General features: G+C 52.0%; 2 protein-coding genes across 2 annotated transcripts in view; one reads left to right on the forward strand and one right to left on the reverse strand.

Annotated features, from left to right (window-relative positions):
* The window catches only part of GABRB3 (gamma-aminobutyric acid type A receptor subunit beta3), a 238,005-nt gene that overhangs the window by 206,753 nt on the left and 11,500 nt on the right, over positions 1 to 19,752 (reverse strand). The gene's annotated exons all lie outside the window — the stretch shown is intronic.
* GABRA5 (gamma-aminobutyric acid type A receptor subunit alpha5) overlaps positions 1 to 19,752 on the forward strand; it is a 54,282-nt gene that overhangs the window by 12,403 nt on the left and 22,127 nt on the right. Inside the window, exons 2-5 of the mRNA XM_037132734.2 lie at positions 2,732 to 2,853; positions 4,730 to 4,797; positions 4,914 to 5,134; positions 18,395 to 18,477. Coding sequence (XP_036988629.2) covers positions 2,732 to 2,853; positions 4,730 to 4,797; positions 4,914 to 5,134; positions 18,395 to 18,477 — 494 coding nt within the window. The remainder of the gene's footprint in view (positions 1 to 2,731; positions 2,854 to 4,729; positions 4,798 to 4,913; positions 5,135 to 18,394; positions 18,478 to 19,752) is intronic.

Below are 19,752 nucleotides of genomic sequence, written 5' to 3' on the forward strand. Positions count from 1 at the left end.
ACAAGAAGCAGAAGGGGGCTTCAAATGTATAGACATCGAGTCCTGTTCCATGGCTGTGCGCAATGATTCAGGTGTTTGTGAAAGGGGTTCGGAGCAGGGCGGGGTGGTTTTGTGTGAACCTGTGTGGGCGGCCACCGGAAGCATTGTCCCCGGGGACCATGAAATGACCACCCCATGTTTGGGACACACCCATCAGTCGATGATATCATCAAGTCTTCACCTCCGAACAGTCAGGGCTGTACTGAGCTAATGTAATCCAGGAACATTTTCACAGCAGGTAATGGCATCGCTTAGAAAAATGGACTTGAAACATTGAGAGATGCCTTTTCTCTTTTTCTGAATCATAGTGATGTTTTTATTTAAAAAAAATATTTCACTTTTACTTATTTTTTTAAAAAGGTTATTTATTTATTTTTTTAGAGAGGGGAAGGGAGAAAGAGGGAGAGAAACATCCATGTGCAGTTGTCTCTTGCGCGCCCCCTACTGGGGACTGGCCTGCAGCCCAGGCACGTGCCCTGACTGGAATAGAACTGGCGACCCTTTGGTTTGCAGGTCAGCGCTCAGTCCACTGAGCCACACCAGCCAGGGCATCATTTCTTCAATTTGCATTTTTTATCGAGCTGTACTCTATATAGAATACTGTGTAAGTCTAAGGTATATAACATATTGTAATTTGATTATCACCGTTGTGTTAGCAAACACTGCCATCATGTTACGAGGTCACCATTTCTTGTTTTGAGGTGAGAACATTCGAGTCCTATTCCCTTAGCAACTTTGAAGTCTGTAACACTGTTTGGAGAACGACCTCTATACCACGCTGCGCATGAATCCCCCAGGACTTTTCGGTCCTCAACGTCTCCCACCTCCCCTGCCCCAGCCCTCGAAACCCACCTTTCAGCCTTCTCCGTGTGTACAAGTCTGGCTTGCTCAGAATTCACGCAGAAGCCATGTGCTTCTTCTGCTGGCGTTCGCGCTCTGGCCTCTAGATGGGGCCAGAGAGTACCGTCCAAAAAACGGGCCAGGGGACATGGCCTAGAACTGAGTGACCCAGCCTATTATAGGGGTTATCGACACCCTGAGGAGAGGATGCGGAGGCCACACTGAGTTTAACCTACAGTGACTCAGCTGGGCAAGTGCAGGGCGTCATTGTCACCTTCTTTCTCGAAGCCCCAGGACGGCGTCAAGGCCCTTCCTCCTGGCGCTCGGGCTGTGAGGCTGCTAGGCCGCGAGGCCCAGCGCGTCTCGTTCTGATGGATGTCATAGCAAAGGGAATGCGATCGTTTTAAAAGCTGAAGCACAGAGGGCTCCACACTCACAGGGAAGCGTTTCAGCTCGTGAGAGCTTCACTTTAATGGGGATGTGAAAATGAGAACTGCGGAGCCGGGCCTCTCATTCGAGTGGGAACGGGGTTGGGACGTAAAGAATTGATCTGTTTCCACGCGCCGGGTGGAAGGGACCGGTTTCTGAGAACTGGGTGGGGCAGGCGCACATCCACTCTGCCCACAGCATCCACTCTGGATGCTCCGTCTCAGCTCTCAGCTAGTTTATGGAGAAAATGTAGGGTAAACAGAGCTGGGGAGCCCACGGCCAAGGCTTTCTGGAAGGTTCCACAATTCATCTGCTCTTCTCCCCAACCCCAAAGATGCTGACTCCTTGGGGCCCACAGCTGGCTTTGTGCTGGGTGTGTTCCCCCCACCCCTGGCGGCAAGCCCAGGTGTGAGGCACCTGACAGGTCAGAGGGCGGCTGCCAGGACCCGAGGTGGGTTCTGCGATGTCTCCCCAAGTGGCTGTCTTCCCGATTCGACTTCCTTTCTCTCTGAGTCACTCCCTCAGTTTGTCCAGATCTTCCTGGTGCAACTCCCCCGGGGGGCCCCCGCTCAAGTTGTGGGGCCTCCCTTGGTGGAACTGGATAAACCCAGGCTGTTCTCGTTTCCGGAAGGTTCGGCCACTCTTGTTAGGGTCTTACTGCAGGACCAACACATTGGGTCACACCGAACTCTGTGCCTTTGAGTATCAGATGGCAGGTGACTGGCCTTCACTGTTTGTGACCACAGCTGTGGTCACAGCTGTGGCTGGAAGTGCTGGTGCCGGCAATGAGTGCAGGGGCCCAGAGCGATGCCACGGACTCCGTCATTCCTGTCACCATTTAATGTCCACAGCACGGACGCTCCTAGTTGGGGGGGGGAGGGAGCACCTGTCACATCCCTTCGCCACTGCAGGTAACTCTGTCACAGTTTGAAGAGAGTTGGTGTTGTCGAACCAGGGAGGGGTGGACCTGGGCATCATGTCCGGTGGATGGATGGCCGGCCCAGAGCACCACGCTCTCCGGATGCTCAGCAATGCAAGCTTATGGCCACGAAAACAGTCTCCTCGATGCAAGAGATCATTCTCTCCCTCCCTCCACTCCCGCTCACCATATTACTCCCTAGTTTCTCTATCTTGAGAAGAATTTCTAAGAAATAATTAATGCAAGTTTAGGCCTGGCTGGTGTGGCTCACTGGATTGAGTGCTGGCCTGCAAACCAAAGGGTTGCTGGTTTGATTCCCAGTCAGGGCACATGCCTGAGTTGGGAGCCAGGTCCCCAGTAGGGGGCGCACAAGAGGCAACCACACATTGATGTTTCTCTCTCTTTCTCCCTCCTTTCCTTCTGTCTAAAAATGAATAAATTAAATCTGTTTAAATAAGAAATAATTAATGCACGTTTGAAACCTTCTGCTTCTCTGTTCAAAAGCTTTTCACAGATGCCGACCAGTGCAGTGAAAGATGAGACCAACGACAACAGCACCATCTTCACCAGGATCCTGGACGGGCTTCTGGACGGTTACGACAACCGGCTGCGGCCGGGGCTCGGAGGTGCGTGTCCCCCTCCTCCCGGCCCCGGGGCAGCGCCCTCGGCCTCAGCTCCTGGCTGCCCTGAAGCAGAGGAGACCCCGCCGACGGCCATGGCCACGGCTCCTGAATCCCCGAGTGCCACGGTCACCATGCGGGAGGCTGGGGGTCACGGTCCCTGCAAGGCCCCCTCCCCCCAGACCATCCTGATGCCCTTTCTGGTTCACTGAAGGAGGAACCAGTTCTTAGGTGTTATAGAAGCCTCACCCCGGGTTAAGAAATATTTTGTAATTGAGTTGACAGAGAGAGAAACATCAATTTGCTGTTCCATTTATTGATGCATTCATTGGTCGGTTCTTGTAGGTGCCATGACTTGGAATCGAACCTGAAACCTTGGCATATTGGCGTGATGCTCAACCCTCTGAGCTACCCAGCCATGGCTATATTATGGCCCCAGTGGAAATATTAAACGTAATATAGAAAGATGTAAACACACTGACGTTGAACAGTGGGCCTCACTGTTTAATACCGCGTTTAATTTTTTTCACTAGGGCCATAATCGTAGCACGTACTTGGACCCTCCCACAGTTGACGATAAACAAATAGCAGAGCGTGTTTCGGGGGCCTAGTCCACACAGCCTGATTTTGTGCTGAATGTTTCTAGGCAGGTGCAATGCCCTCGCCTCAGCTGATAGAGGCGGCGGTTTTGAACTTGCTCCAGTAGGTGAGTTAGAGACCCACCCACACCAACTACATTCTCCAAGGAGAGGCTTAGCTCTCCATTATCTGCATTTTCAGCAGGGAGAGTCACTTAAAGCATCAATGGCCATTCTCTGCATTTGGGGCAAGGGCAAATCGACACGGCCGCTAGGCACCGACTTACGTCTCCCTCTGTGTTACGCTGTGTCCCTGGGTCCAGCGGCCCCACCCCTCTGAACACACCCCCAGGGACCGAAGCCTCTGGAGACGCATCGGTTCCCCCGGCACAGGTTCCAGTCCTGTGAGGCTGGACCGAGGAATCAGAGCCAGGGGGCTCTGCAGGGCCGGCACCTCGGTGCACAGACAGGCCCTGGAAACGCGCAGCATCGTGCCAACACGGGCGCGCACGCAAACGCGCACCGTGTGCAGAGAGGATTCCCACCAGCGGGGCCCTGACTGGGTGACGGCCCCACCCAGCAGCTGGGCTCGGGAGGAGTGGGCGGCACTGCTCCCAGAACGGGGGCCCGGTTCGCTGCCACAGGGGGCCACAGGCTCCGGGCTTTCCCAGTGAATACGTGTCTGCCTCCTCGGTTATTAGCGGCTTTTATGGCTTCGTGCATTTTCCATCGTTGTGATTGAAATAGTTTCCCGCGATAGCAATTTCTAACCGTTCGAACTGCCCAGTAAGGTGAGCGGGTCCTTCTTCCCAGAGCCGTCGCCGCTCAGGCCGTGCTGTGCTCGGCCCTCAGACACCTTTTCCCGGACGCCTGGGGCTGCGGCTTTGGCAGGAGTGTCTGCTCCCCACAAGGGTGGATTGTGAAACTTTAAAACAAAAAAATACAGCTGTTTATGGGAGAGCAGGGTAGTGCGCTGTGAGGTTGGGAGTATTTTCCGGACGTAGCCAGGAAGAAGCTGGGCTCGGGAGCGATGACAAATGCCGGGCCCTGCAGCCAGGACCCAGCGCGCCCTGCCCACGGGGACCCCCGCGCCCCTCTCCAGAGATGACGGGCGCTTCCTCTCACTCACGGCTGGAGCAGCACGTTGCACTCGGTGGGTGCCAAGACCTCCGAACTTAGCAAACGCACTGCAAAAGCCCTGCAGTGGCCGAGGGCGAAGTCAGTCTCTAGACTGAGGACGTGGGGGCGGGGACGTGGCCTGGGGGTCGGCTGGGCGCCCAGGAGGGAACCTGTGTGTCTTTCAGAGCGCGTCACCCAGGTGAGGACCGACATCTACGTCACCAGCTTCGGCCCGGTGTCCGACACGGAGATGGTAGGTCCCCGGGGCTGGGCGCCACCAGATCTTCCCGAATAAAAACCCAAAGACCTGGGAAAGGGGTCCCTTCCCGCCCCGCTGCGACCTCAGCTGCTTGTCTCCCTTCGCCCTAGGAATACACCATCGACGTGTTCTTCCGACAAAGCTGGAAGGACGAGCGCCTGCGCTTCCAGGGGCCGATGCAGCGCCTCCCGCTCAACAACCTGCTGGCCAGCAAGATCTGGACGCCGGACACGTTCTTCCACAACGGGAAGAAGTCCATCGCGCACAACATGACGACGCCCAACAAGCTGCTGCGCCTGGAGGACGACGGCACCCTGCTCTACACCATGCGGTGCGGGCGGCGCGCGCGGGGCCGCGGGGCGCAGCGCGGGGCGCGGTGCTGGGCAGGGCGCGGGAGGGCCGCGGGGGCCAGCGCGCAGCGGACACGGCAAGGACCCTACAGCCTGCGGGTTTGGAGGACTGGGGGTGTGCGTGTGTGTGTGTGTGTGTGTGTGTGTGTGTGTGTGTGTTGGCTATTTCTTTTTACCCTTCCACCCGCCGTACTAATAATAGTAATGTCCGCAGCTATTATCTCGCTGGCCGTTCTGGTTCACAGCTTCCGTTGTCCACCCTTGGTTCTTTGGTTCAAGACCAGAGCATCTTGCAAATACCGACCCAGATCGTGCAAGTCAGGGAACATTTATTTTATAAAGATGTCATTGAAAAAAACCAGGGAGAGCTCCTTGGGGGTCTCCTGAAAGTTTAAAAGCCCGTGTCTCGTATACTTGGACGGCATTCCAATGCCGAGGGCGCAGTTCAGTGTTTCTCGCTTAAATTGGTCATCAGTCACTTTTTTATTCTGCATTATTCATTGCATCGGAGCAGATCAATACACCGACCCTCGAGAAAGGCTCCATTACAGCCTTTTAGTTTCCACGGTGGGCCTAGGCTAACGTCGAAAAAGATTTTTAAATAATAAAAAAAAATTAAAGAGTGCTAAAGCCAAGTTTGTTTTAAGCCCAATACATTTGCGTCGATGTGGTTGGAGCGTCTGCCGCCGCCTTCTGGTGCTTCCCAGGGCGTTTCATAGGCAGAAGGTGCCGCGGCATTGATGCCGCGGTCCCCAGGACGCGCTGATGCTTCGACACCTGTTGGGAACCTGTTTGACACCAGGACTCAGTTGTTCTTCTAACGACCCGACTAGGATTCCGACCGATGAGCGCGTGACCCCCACGGGGTGTTGCATTCCCCAGTCTCTCTGATCCCCGACCTTGGCCTTGCCCCTGGCTCACCTGCAGATGCAGACCCGAGCTGTGAGCGCCACCTCGGTGCTGGGACAGTGGCCGCCCCACTGGAAAGCCGCGGACTACGGCGAGGACCGGATTTTGGCCCTCGGTGCTCGTTCGGTGCGGCGAATGGGAGTGCGCTTTGCTCAGCCCCGAGAGTGAGGGCGCCTGTGGAGCTGATGAGTCCGGGTCTTGGAGGAAGCAGAGGGGTCCACGCGGGGTTGGGACGGATGATGGACCCCATCGTGTTGGGCTTTGCGCCTGCGTTCTGCCAGCAGAATAAAGATAGGCCCAGTCCCCCTGCCTTCGCACCTGGTCCCTGTCCCTGAGGGACAATAGCTGCCTGCGTAGCACAAGACACTGACTGGCATGCTTTCATCTGACTCCTCGCTGCATGGACAGGGCGGTGAGGTACGACCCATGTTTATTTATTTTATTTTTTTAAAATCTTATTTATTTATTTTTGGGTAGGGAGAAAGAGAGGGAGAGAAGCATCAACGTGTGGCTGCCTCTGGCACACCCCCTACTGGGGACCTGGCCCACAACCCAGGCATGTGCCGTGCCTGGGAATCGAACCCGTGACCCTTTGATTCCCAGACCGGTGCTCAGTCCACTGAGCCCCACCAGCCAGGGCCGGGCCATTGTTGAGAAGGAGAAGGGCTGCAAAGGAGCGTCTCCTTCAGGGTCGGTGTCCCAGGCACCTCCACAAACAGAACCCTCAGCCTCAGCCAGCCCGGCCAGCTAGGTGACCCCGCCCCCTTAACCAGCAAAGACAGCAGGGCTCAGTCCCCTGCTAGTGATGGGGCGGCAGGAGCTTCAGCTCAGCCCCGGGCGACGCCCTTGTTTAATCCACCACAGTGGAGAACCGCAGGGACGTGGCACCTGCAGGTGTGCAGTGAGCGGCCTTCTCCCTGTCCAAGTGTCACTCCAGGAGGAAGGTGGTGACAGCCAGGGCAACCTGTCAGCAGTAATTGGTCCTTGTAGGTGTCAAGGAGATATGCTAATGGGGGCCCAGGCGATACTGGCTTCTCCGTGCAGAGTGGAAACGGCGCCCCTGGAAAGTGTTATGCGCTCTGATGTGGCGGACCTGCAGCTCTAGTGCGGAGGCTTTTCATCCATCGATTTGCACAGATGGTGATTGGCACCAGAAGTGCCCGTGAGAGGAGAAGTCACATGGCAAGCAGCGTCCAGCGCCCTGGGCTCCAGGGGTCCAGCCCTTCCTTTTTCTAAGTTTTTGTTTTTATTAATTTTAGAGAGAACGGAAGGGAGAGAAAAAACATTGATTTGCTGTTCCACTCACCGATGCACTCGTTGGTTGATTCTTGCAGTGCCCTGATCTGGGATCAAACCCACAACCTTGGCCTATGGGTTCAAGGGTCTAACCACCTGAGCTACCCGACCAGGGCCACCAATTGTTGCCTTTTTCTGGCTAGAATTTTTGGTCACTGTCGCAGAGCCGACAGTTTCAATCCCACGGCCCTGGAGCCCGGGCGGCTGCGCGTCTCAGGGCGCGCGCCAAACCAGGTGACGCGTGTTCCTTTGGGAGCAGGCGGGCTGGGGGCAGCGCTCCGCACCCCGCGAAGGTGCTGCCCCGCGTCCCTGCGCAGCGAGGGCCGCCGAGGGCGCACGCCCAGGTCTCCGGGCGGAAGGGCAGGTGTCTCCTAGTCCCTTGGAAACCACAGCCGGTGACGAGGCGAGCTCCGCCAGACCCACCCCTGCACCGCAGGCTCCGCACTGTCGCTCTGGCACAAGCTGTAGTCCCTCTGCGAGTCTGATTTTGGCTCGGGCGTGTTTTTGTGACGGCTTACACTCCGTTTAGGCTTCCATTCATCGTGCGTGGAAAACACTGCTTTAACTGACTGAAGTTCAGGTCCGGACTCTCTCATTTAGTCTCCAGAAGTTTCTGGTCACCTTGATTCAATCTCGTAGAGCCACCTTTTGTTGTTGCTATTTTTGCCATTTTTAAACTGTTTTCCGATACCGTTTAGCTGCGGCGTCCGAGGAGGTTTCTCATTTTGAAAGTTGATAGTGTATCGCGTATTCTCCGAGTGGCCACTGGGGGGCAGCACAGGAACACTTTGGCACAGAGGGGCGGGCTGCATTCCTTACCTCATGGGATAAGTAACTTTTTATTTATTTACTTATTTAATTGTTGTTCAAGAACAGTTTTCTGTCTTTTACTTCCATCCCAGCCGACCCCCAGCCCTCCCTGTCTCCCCCCCCATACCCATCCCCCCTAGTTTTTGTCCATGTTTCCTTTATACTCGTTCCTTTAAACCCTTTTCCCCTGAAGTAACTTTCTTGAAGGAAATCATATATATTATACATGTTTGATTTAGGGGCGATCTACTTGAAATAATCTATACGTATGTAACTAGAAGTTTTTAACTAGTACATATAAGCATCTTTATCTTTATCTGTATCTATATTTAAAGCTATTCATACACACACCATTGTCAGTTAAAAACGACACCAACAGATATATTGGCTAAGTATTGCCATTTGAAAGATCATATTTATTTTAACAAGAATTGACAAGAATCAAAATTTGACAAGAATCAAAATATTTGACTTTTTTATTTTTTATTGATGACACGATTTAAAAATGTGTAAAACACAGAAAATCACCGAGTGTGAAATACGGTTATGGCGGCAACACACCAGAGAGAGTCGGTGCCAATGGCTCGGCGTGTTTCCTTACACATGTTCGTGCGTGGGCACGTGCATGTACCGACTGTACATGTGTGTATGAGAGTGTCTGCACCTGCTGTCCTGTAGTACAGGGGTGTCATTCTCTGAAAACTGTTCTGTAAGCAGCTTTATCATTGAACACATGTTAAAACCTTTCACCTGTCATTCAATACCGGCTCAGGGTTTTGTGATCACGTGATCAGCCATCACGTGACTGAGCTCACGTCATTTCCATTTATTTCCTTGTGTGAGGAACAACTGTCATTCAAGCACAAAATTATGTCTTTGGATAAATTCCAGGCATCGGCCAATGAGGCTTTCAACACGTCTTGGCGAATTGTTTTCTAGAAGAATGGTAGCAATTTCACTCCCACTAACGGGAAGTACAGATGGTCTGTTACTTCCTCCCTGGCGCTGTAGTACGAGAGTCGAAAGAAAGTATCAGCCTGTTTTGCTATGTGAGATGTGATTAGCAAGCCATCTATTTTAAAAAAAAAAGTGTGTGTAACACTTTTTCCTCTCAGGGTTTCTAGTAGCATCAGCTCCTTGCTTTCCCTCCTGGAAAGCACCTCACGAAACATCCTGAACCCTGACTTGGCTGACAATGTCCTTTGTTCCTAAATGACGGGACATGTCACCCCCCACACTTTGCCCCTTGAAAACCCACACTTCTCCAAGATGTCCTCCTGAACTCTCCTGTCCTCTGTCACCTGCTGTGACCCTGACCCAGCTCTGTGTCCCGGGACTTGGCTCCAAGCACTTGCTACGCTGCATGTAGTTGAACTTGAGCATCTTTGGAAGGAGACAGTGTGTTGGTCAGGTGGGATTCTGGGTAATGAATTCCCGAGGGTGGAGGGAATCCTCCCGGTGGCCGGCCCGGCCGTCAGAAGGAACTGCAGGTTCCTGGATGAATGAACGGCAATGGAATGAATGAGACAGACTTTCCTCAACCACGGCCACCTCTCTGCTCAGACCTTAGTTTGAGGGACTGAGAAGGGACACCTAGAAAATGTTTCTTTCCCTACGTACTTCATGCTTAAGGTCCTGCCAGGCTTATAAAGAGTCAAGGCTATGTTCGGCTAGTAAACCACACGTGCAGGAGACAAATGAAGGCATTTTGATACAGACTTCTTGCCTATTTGGTTTGAAAAAAAAAAAAGACTAGAATTAACCCCGGGCCAATTCAATCTAGTCAGCCTGGGTTTTTGGACTATTGGACACAAAACCTCAGCCTCGGCACATGGGCCATCTCCAACATGTTTTGGTCACCTTAAAAAAAATTTTTAATCCCCACCCAAAGACACCTTTTCATTGCTGTCAGGGAGAGAGAGAAGCATCAACTGGTTGCCTCCCATACGTACTTGAACCAGGGATTGAACCCACGACCTAGGTGCGTGCCCTGACCGGGGATCCAACCTGCAACATTTTGGTTACAGGATGATGCTCCAACCCACTGAGATACCCCGCCAGGGTATGTTTGTGTTATCTTAGCTCCTTACTCACACAGGCTATCGGATACTCTCCGTCCTGGTGAGAAGGATGCAGGCTCCTCAGCTTCCCTGTACAGGTGGGGACCTTCTTGGAAAGGAGCCACCTGCAAGCTAAGGGCCACATCTCCCAAAAGGTTCCCAGGGATCTCCAGTGACTTCCCTCAGAAGCGAGGATGAGAGACCCTGGGTGGAAGACCCAGGCAGCTGCTGGCTAGGGTCTCGGCCCCAAGCCCCAAGCTCAGAGATAAATAAGGGGCAGGCCCTCGGCAACACCAGATGGAAAGAACCACCGTGGCTGGTCCGCTAAGTATTTTTCAAAAGCGTCCACGGCTTTTATGGTGTGCCAGATGCTTTAGAAATATAAACTCATCTCGTCCTCAAAACATCCCAAGAATGCGGTTCCATTTTTCTCCCCGTTCATAGATAAGACAGACGAAGCAGGAGGAAATGAATACACAGTAAGGTGTCCATCGATAAAGCCCAAACGCCCAAGCACAGCTGCCTGCCCCTATTTCAATGTGATCGTCCCAGAAACCGTCTGCAGGAAGCTGGGCTGTGCCTTCGGCCGGCGCCAGTGGACACAGTGTCCACTAGGTGGCGCCATGACCGCTTACATTTAGGGAAACCAGCCTAGAGGTCAGGAGTGACTGCTGCTGTCTCAGGTCCAAAGCACTAGGTCGCCTGAAACATTTCCAGAGACAGTACAGTGTTGCGTTTCTGGAGTGTTCCATGGGGATGTGGTTGGCATGTCTGCCAGCACCCCTGAGGGTGCTCAGAGCTGGGCAGTCTCTCCTCAGCCCCCACCCTCCCCAGCAGGAGCCTGCGCCTCCCACCACCAAACCCCTGGGAGGCGGAGAGCTGGCTCCGGGCGCTCTCCGTGCGCTGGAATCCTCGCCTCATCCCCTGCACGCTCTGTGCATCTTGGAGCCTGACTTTCATCTGTCATCCTACCGTGGCAGTGCACCACGTTCCTGCACTTGTGCCTGCTGAATTATCCTCCCATCCCCGGACTAAATCCCACTTGATCCCAGCGTATGATCCTTTTAACACGCCGCTGAGTTTGGTTTTTGAGTTTGGTTTCCTAATAGTTTAAGTATTTGCATCTGTATTCATCAGGAGTATTGGTCTGTGCTTTCTTTTTTTAATTTTTTACTTATTGATTTGAGAGAGAGAGAGAGAAGGGAGAGAGAGAGAAACATCAACTTGTTGTTCCACTTATTGATGCATTTATCGGTTCATTCTTGTACGTGCCGTGGCCAGGGATTGAACCCACGACCTTGGCGTATAGGGAGGATGCTCTAACCAGTTGAGCTACCCAGCCAGGGCCGGTCTGTAGTTTCTTGCCTGGCCTTGGTGTCAGGGTGATGCTGGCCTTGTGACCTGAGTTTGGTAGTGTTTCCATGTTTTGAAAGAGTTTGAGAAGGATTGGTGTAACTTCTGTCAACATTTGGCACGTTTTCCAGTGAAATCAGCTGGTCCTGGGCTTTTCTTTGTCAGGAGGGTTTTTATTATTATTACATTTATGAGAGTAACACTAATAGTATCATATACATTTCAGATGTACAACATTACATGCGATGTATGTATACACAAGGGCTTGCTCACCGTCCAAAATCTAGTTTCATTCCGTCTCCCTGTGTTTGACGGTCTTGACCCTTTGTCCCCTCCTCTGCACCCCTCTGGTAACCAACTCTCTCTGGTCTGTATTTGTGGGGTTTTTTTTTGAGTTAGGAGGTTTTTCATTACTGATTGAAATGCCTTGCTTGTTATTTCTCTGCTGATTTTCTATTCATTCCTGATTCAATCTTGGTGGGTAGTATGTCCCTAGGAATCGGTCCCTTTCTTCCAGGTCATTTGCTTTATTGGCAGAGAGTTGGTCACAGCTGTCCTTCACGGTTCTGTGCGTCTCTGCAGTGTCGGTGGCAATGTCCCCTTTCATTTCTGATTTTATTTATTTGAGTCTTCTCTCTCTTTTCTTCTTCGTCTGGCTAAAGTTTTGCCAATTCTTTTTTATCTGTTCCAGAGTCAAAGCTCTGGGTTTCCTGAATGTCTTCTACTGTGTCTCTGGTCTCTTTTTAAAATTCCTGCCCTGCTCTTTGTTATTTTATTCTTCTTCTGACTTTGGGTCTAGTTTGTTCTTCTGTTTCCAGTACCTTGATGTGTAAAGTTAGGATATCTATTTAGGTCTTTTTTTTTTCTAAATCTAGGCATTTATCTATAAAATTCCTTCTTAAACTCGAAGTTTGCTGTACCTGGAACTTTTTTTGGTATGCTGTGTTTCCATTTTAATTTTGTTTCCAGACACTTTCTAATCTTCCTTTTGGTTTCTTCCTTGATCCATTTGTTGTTCAGTAGTGTGTTGTTTCACTTCTACACCCTCGGGAATTTGCCAACCTTCTTCCCGTTATTTATTTACAGTTTCAAACCTCTGTGATCAAGGCCATTGGTGTGAGGTCAGTCTTCTTGCTAAAACTCTCTGTGTCCTATCATCATGTGATCTCTTCTGGAGCGTGTGCAGTGACCACTTGAGAAATACGTGTACCGTGCAGTTTACCAGGTGGGATGTTCTGCACATGTTTGCTAGGTCCGTTTGCTCTGAAGGATGGTTATAGTTGGACCTTCCTGATTCGTTTTCCATCTGTCTGATCTGTACGTCATTGAACGTGGTGTAGCGAAGTCGTCTGCTATCGTTGTGTTGTCTGTTTCTCCCTTCAGACCTGTTAGCGCTGCTTCGTATAGGTGGGCGTTCCAATGTACAGCGCATGCGCATTGACGATCGTCATCTTTTTGATGAATTGATTCTCTTGTCGTAGTATAATGACCTTCTTTGGGTCTTGTCACAGTTTTTCATGTAAAGTGTATTTTCTCTGATACAAGTATGGCCGTCCCTGATGTCTTTTGTCTTCCATTCACGAGAAATATCTTTTCCATCACTTCACTTTCAGCCAATGCGGGTCCTTAAAGTAAACAGCAGTCTCTTGTAGGCTGTATGTATCTTGGTCCTGTTTCTTTAAATCCAGCAAGCCACTCTAAATCTTTTTTTAAATTTTTTACTTGTTAATTTTAGAGAGAAAAATACATCGATTTGTTGTTCCACTTATTGATGCATTCATTGGTTGATTCTTGTATGTGTTCTGACCAGGAATTAAACCTGCAAATTGGTGTATCTGGACAATGCTGTAATCAACTGAGCTACCAGGCCGGGGCTTCCTACAATCTTTTAATAGGGTAATTTATTTTTTTAAAAAAGGCATTTTAGTCCTGGCTGGTGTGGCTCAGTGAATTGAGTGCCAGCCTGTGAACCAAAGGGTCACTAGTTTTGATTCCCAGTCAGGGCACAGGCCTGGATTGCAGGCCAGGTCCCCACTAGGGGGCGCACGAGAGGCAACCACTCATTGATGTTTCCGTCTTTTTCCTTCCTTTCCCCTTTCTAAAAATAAATAAGTAAAATATTTTAAAAATAAATATTAAAAATTAATAAATAAAAATTTAAAAAGCATTCTAAAAGTATGAATAATTAAATAGGCTATAAATATTTTAATAGACATCCAACAACAAAAGGGCAGAAGCCCTACTCGAGGTGATGTCCCCTCTATGGGCAGGGCCTGCTGTCGGGGCTCTGGCCTGGATGTCACCGTCTGGAGATCTGGCCTCCAGGAGAAGTCTCTGGTGGGGGGGGGGCGGTCGCCATGTCCAGGCGGCCGCGCAGGGCAGAGCCACGGACATGGACAGATGGGCTCGGAGTCCTTGTGGAGGGAGGACCGGCAGGACTTGTTTGTGGAGCTGAAATGGGGTGAAGAGGGGGTGGCCGAGAGCACCCGTGGCCCGCCTGGGGGAGGCCGCGCTGCCCACCCAGGAACCAGGGGGGCCCTGGGAGGGGTCCGGGGAGGGTGGAAGGAAGCTTGGATTTGGTGTCAAACAGGCGGAGTGTCCGAGATGGACGAAGTGCAGCCCCACGGCATGTGTCGCGTTTGGCAGAAACGGAAATGTCTCCAAACGCTTCGCCCGGGCACCCTTGGCAGTGGTGCGACGCGCGCCCTCGCACCTGCGGGCACCTGCGCCTGTCCCGTTCGTCCCCGCCGGTCCGAGGCTGTTGGTGTCCTCTGCCGGCGGGTCCGGACCCCCCTCGGCTGCCCTTCGCTCACCCGCGCGCGCACCCCTTCTAACCGCGCTCATCCCCGTCTGCCTCGCCGGCTTCTCCCGTCGCCTCCGCGGGGAAGACGCTGAATCGGCCCCGTGCGCCCCCGCAGGGGCGTCAGGGGCCCCCACGAGGAGGCCGCACACGCATCTCGGCCTGGTTTGCAGACGGAGGAACGGACGTTTGCCGCCTCCCGAAGGCCTCTCTAGTCTCGCCCTGGGATGTCGCCCCTGAAAACGCACCAGTTTCCAGGGGGCGGGGAGGCGACAGGTGAGATGCAAATTAACGCACATCACCCGGGGCTGAACTGCGTGTGTCCCAGTGTGAAACCCCAGACCTCAGGCTGTGAGTGTGTTTGGAGAGAAGCCCTTTCAAATGCCACGAGGGCGGCCCCGCGCACTCCAAGGGGCAGCCGCCTGCGGACTCGGCGAGGGCAGCGTCTGCAAACCTCGGGCGAGGCCGGCCCGGCTCACCGCACCCCCCACCCCCGCCTCGGCCTTCCAGCCTCCGGGCTGCGAGAAAAGTCATCTCTGCAGTGCGCGCCTCGCCGCCGGCGCTGCTTCCTTTGGCCAGTGAAAACCGCCGGCCACGCAGAGCTATCGCGTCCTCCACACGGACCAGCCCGCGGCGCACAGCGGAACACGCGCGAAATGGAAGCTCCGCGGTTCCTCCGTCTTCACGCCTCTCACCGAGGAGGGTGCAGCCCGGCTCCGCCGCCGGTGCCCTGCGCGGTGCTCGCCGCCTTCTCCGCAGGACGCTCCGCTGCACGAACTCGCGGGGGCAGCCCAGTCAGCGCCGCTCATGCCGGGGACGCAGATGTCCGTGGAAAGTCGTCATAGTGAGTTTTTTCCTTAACATAACGCGCCCTCGTCTAAGTTGATGACCTTTGTGTGCTGGTGGCCTTGAACGCGGTCATTTATTTTTTTAGGATTTTATTTATTTATTTTTAGAGATCAGGGAAAGGTAAGGAGATAGAGAGGGAAGGAAATATCACTGTGTGATTGCCTCTTGTGCGCCCCCTACTGGGGGATCTGGCCCACAACCCAGGCATGTGCCCTGACTGGGAATCGAACTTGGGACCCTTTGGTTTGCAGGCCTGCACTCAATCCACTGAGCCCCCACCAGCCAGGGCTGAACTCGGTCATTTAAACCCGCGGTCCCCAACCTTTTTGGCACCAGGGGTTCTGTGGAGGACCACAGGGCCAGGGGAACAGGAGGCGGAGCTCAAGCAAGCTTTGCCTGCTTGCGTGACCCCTGATTTAAACTATAATGAAAACCTTTCCTGACTCAGGACGGTTCCAGAATTTCCATCCGGCCACCAGATGGCACTGACAGACCGTCCCCAAATGCGTTTCCACAGTGGACAACAGCGCTTTGAAAGGTGGAGTGGAAAAAGGAGAATCTGAGGCCCGCACCACAGCCTCGGGCCTGGAAGGGACAGTTCCCGGTAGAGAATTACCCCGGGCCCCTGAGTCTACACAAAGAAGGGCTGCCCTGGCCTGCCTCCCCCGGGTGTCCCCAGGGTCCCCCACAGGGTCCCACCCACAGGCCTCCATGGCTCCCTTTCCATTTGTCCCCCCAGCGGGAGGATGCAGAGTCGTCATGCGAAAGGCTCTGGGTTGTTGGAACAAAACACGTGATGTTTACTGTATAGTAAATAATATCGTGTAATATTATAAAGCCCACTCAAATCGCTCGTTCAGTATCTGCACTGCTCAGGACTCTGGCAGACTGAGCTGCAGCGGCCACAGGGCGGACTTTTCATTTCAGTTACTGGTGGGTTTTTTTTTTTCAGCTCCAGAATTTATGTGTAGCTCTTATTTTTTTATTATGGAGTTGAGAGAGAGAGAGAATCAGTTTGTTGTTCTGCTCATTGATGCATTCAGTGGTGGATTCTTCTACGTGCCCTCACCGGGGATGGAACCCTCAACCTTCACGCGTCTCGACGACACTCTCCACGGCCAGAGCTTCTTAACCTCGGAGGCTTCCTTTCCTCCACCTCACAAGAACGTCTCCAGTGGGTGGCCTGGCAGTGGGTGGCCCTGCAGGCCCCCCCCCCCCCGCTGTACCGCCCACACGATGCTCTGACCTCACCTCTGTGATGGACGCCGTTGGCTCTCCATCAAGGACTCTCTGTTTTAAGAGCCCCATGAATGGAAGGCTGTCTCTTCCCTGGAGATATCGCCGAGTCTCATAAAAGCATAGGCCACTCTGGAAATGTTTATAAAGGCAGCAAACACACGCATGCTCTTCTCTGAGGCTGAAGGGCTGGCTCTCTCGGGATTTACCTGAGCAGTTAGAGATGAGGCGCCATCGAAGATGAAGTTTATTTTCTCCAGCGTTTGGGATTGTTCTGAGGGGGGTTGCTAAACTAGGGAGACAGTCTGCGATGCGCTGGTGGTGGCGTGCGTGGAGATGGTGACTGTAGAACTCCCCTCTTTTATGCTTCACCGGGACTGGTTCTTCTTGAAAAGAGTTTTCTTTACAGAACCAGCTAAATTCTGCCCCCCGGTCTCCGCCTGCCTTCTCTGACCCTCCTCCACCTCCTGCTGATGCGGAAAGCAGACTCCCCGGTCTACATTTCTTGTCCTAATTTTTTAAAACTTTATTTATTGATTTTACAGAGGAAGAGAGAGAGAAACATTGACTTATTGTCCCACTTAGTGACGCATTCATTGGTTTGCTTCTTGTATGTGCCCTGACAGGGATTGAACCTGCAACCTTGGCGTATCATTACCACGCTCTAACCCACTGAGCTACCCAGCCAGGGCCTGTAGAAATTTTAATGTGGGAATACTCTTGCTCTAATGCTAGGTATGCGAAAGACTGGATTTTATGTACCACAAACAAAAAGAAAATATGATGTACATGTAGAAAATATCTGGACAACAAGAAATCAGGGCACATAGGTCAGATCCCGACTCCATATAAGGGAGAGAACAATGATGCTGATATTGCACCGAATTATTATTTGTCTAAACGAGAAGGACATTTTGTAATTCCATTTGACTTGATGTCATTTAATCTTGTTTTAGACAATGGAATGCTAAACAGAAAATTACCTCATTAAGGGAATTTAGAGTCACTCCCTAATTAGGAAACTCTGTAGGGCAATGAAAGAACCACAGGGCAGGAGCTCCGAAACTCACAGAACCTGGGACCACATGACCTGCCATCAGGAACCCCACCACACAGGGACAGGGGCCGGGCAGCGGGTGCCAGTCCCATAGGGCTTCATAAATAAGTCTGCAGCCTTGTGCCAGCCCCATCGCTGGGCATCGCTGTCTCACCTTTTCACCAGACGTGTTCATGGCAACGCCCCTCATCGCGCTACTCCAATCAGCTGTGTCCGTGCTGGAACACGCTTGATGCCCCTGTGTCCGGCGCCGATGACACCTCTTAGAGCTGTTGCTGTTTTAGCTGCTGGGACCGTGGGAGTGAGCACTGGTCTCATGACTTAGAAGGCCAGGCGTGACGTAAAAACAATCATTAGTCGGCGCCAAAGGGTGGCCATTGCACCGCAATTTCAGCTGCTTGGCAGTTTGATGGAACAACCTGTTCTCCACAAAGGCAGCCAGCTTCCGCTGAAAATCTGGCCTGTGCGTTTATTCCATGGTTATAGTTTCTGAGCTTAGCAAAGCCTTTAGAAAATACTCGTCTTTTCAGCCCTGTCACAGAGGTATTTTAGATCACTCTGGGTAAGGGATGAGAAAGAAGGAATAAACTATTTTTAAAGGTGTCTCACATCACTTTCCGAGGGGTAATGTATGGGCAGACACACACGCCAAGCTGGGGAACTCGAGTGGATTTGATGGGAGCCTTCTTTCCAATGCACATTTATCTACCATGCAAGCTGGTGTAATTTGGTGGGACAGTTTAGATGATAAATGATGGCAATGAAAATAATGAGTGAAATAATTAAGACGGCTGCCTGGGACACGGCAGTGGCTGAATCAATAGCCAGACTTGCTGGGCTCTTTAATCTCCGTCTCTTGTTTTTTTTTCAGCTTGACCATCTCTGCAGAGTGTCCGATGCAGCTGGAAGACTTCCCCATGGACGCGCATGCTTGCCCCCTGAAATTCGGCAGCTGTAAGTTATTTCCACAAGTAAGAACTGTGGATATTCTGTAGGGCTTGCTACTGCATTCATTCATTCACTCATCCATCCATCCATCCATCCATCCATCCACCCATGAATCCATTTATCCATGAATCCATCTCTCCATCCATTCATTCATCCATCCATCCAGAATTTGAGTTCTCTATGCAAGTATCCCTGATAGCAGCTGCAAGCTGCTCTAGAAACCTGGAGAGAGTGGTGGGATACACACACCTTTCACCTTGCAGACTGGCCTCCTGGTCTGCGACCCGGAGAAGGTGAGTGGAGGCACTTCCCACCTGGAACTGTCTCCCCTGCACCTTCTCCAGGCAGGTCTTTTTTTCCACGTCTTCAGTTCCAGGTCACCTCTTCCAAGGGGCCACCTTCCACACCCAATTTCCAGCACTCAGTCAGTACCTGTGTTATTGCATGGCGATCACTGCTGTGTTAACTCACTTCTTCTAGAATGTTCTATAAGAACAACATTGTTTGTCATGCTCAGTCAGTGCTCACCTTGTGTACTCATTAGGAAATGTGCGTTGATGGAACAGGGAGCTTAGTCATTAGGTACATACTTCTCTGATCCGACTAGAAATCCCTGGATTCCAGCCATGCCAGAGAGCATGGGGGTGGCCTTGGCCACTTCTGAGATGCTGGGAGGCACAGTTGGAAAGAATGGGAGCACCCTGCATTCTTTCTCTTACACTGTTCATTTTTTCCTTGTGCTAGGTGAAGGTCTCTTTTTTAAAAAAATATTTTATTTATTTATCTTTAGAAGGGAAGGGAAGGAGAGTGGGAGAGAAATATCAATGTACGGTTGCCTTTCATGCGTCCCCTGCTGGGAACTGGCCTGCAACCCAGGCATGTGCCCTGACTGGGAATCGAACTGATGACCCTTTGGTTTGCAGGCCCGCGCTCAATCCACTTGAGCTACACCAACCAAAGGGGGGAGTTGTCTTTTTTTTAATGTTTTCATTGATTGATTTTAGAGAGAGAGGGAAAGATACAGAAACATTGATTTGTTGTTCCACTTACTGATGCATTCATTGGTTGATTCCTGTACATGCCCTGACCGGGGATGGAACTCACGACCTTGGAGCCTGGGGACGATGCTGCAACCTGCTCAGCTACTCGGCCAGGGTGAAGTTGTCTGTTTTTAAAACTTAAGAATGTGCTCCCTGAGACTGAGCATTCCACTCCCTGGGCCTGAACCCTTTCCATTCCGCTTCTTTGCTGAGTAACTGTGACCCGGCAGCCTCTCCACCC

The sequence above is a fragment of the Artibeus jamaicensis genome, unplaced genomic scaffold (genome assembly GCF_021234435.1).
Source record: "Artibeus jamaicensis isolate MK-2021 breed Jamaican fruit bat unplaced genomic scaffold, CSHL_Jam_final scaffold_612, whole genome shotgun sequence".
Lineage (NCBI taxonomy): Eukaryota > Metazoa > Chordata > Mammalia > Chiroptera > Phyllostomidae > Artibeus > Artibeus jamaicensis.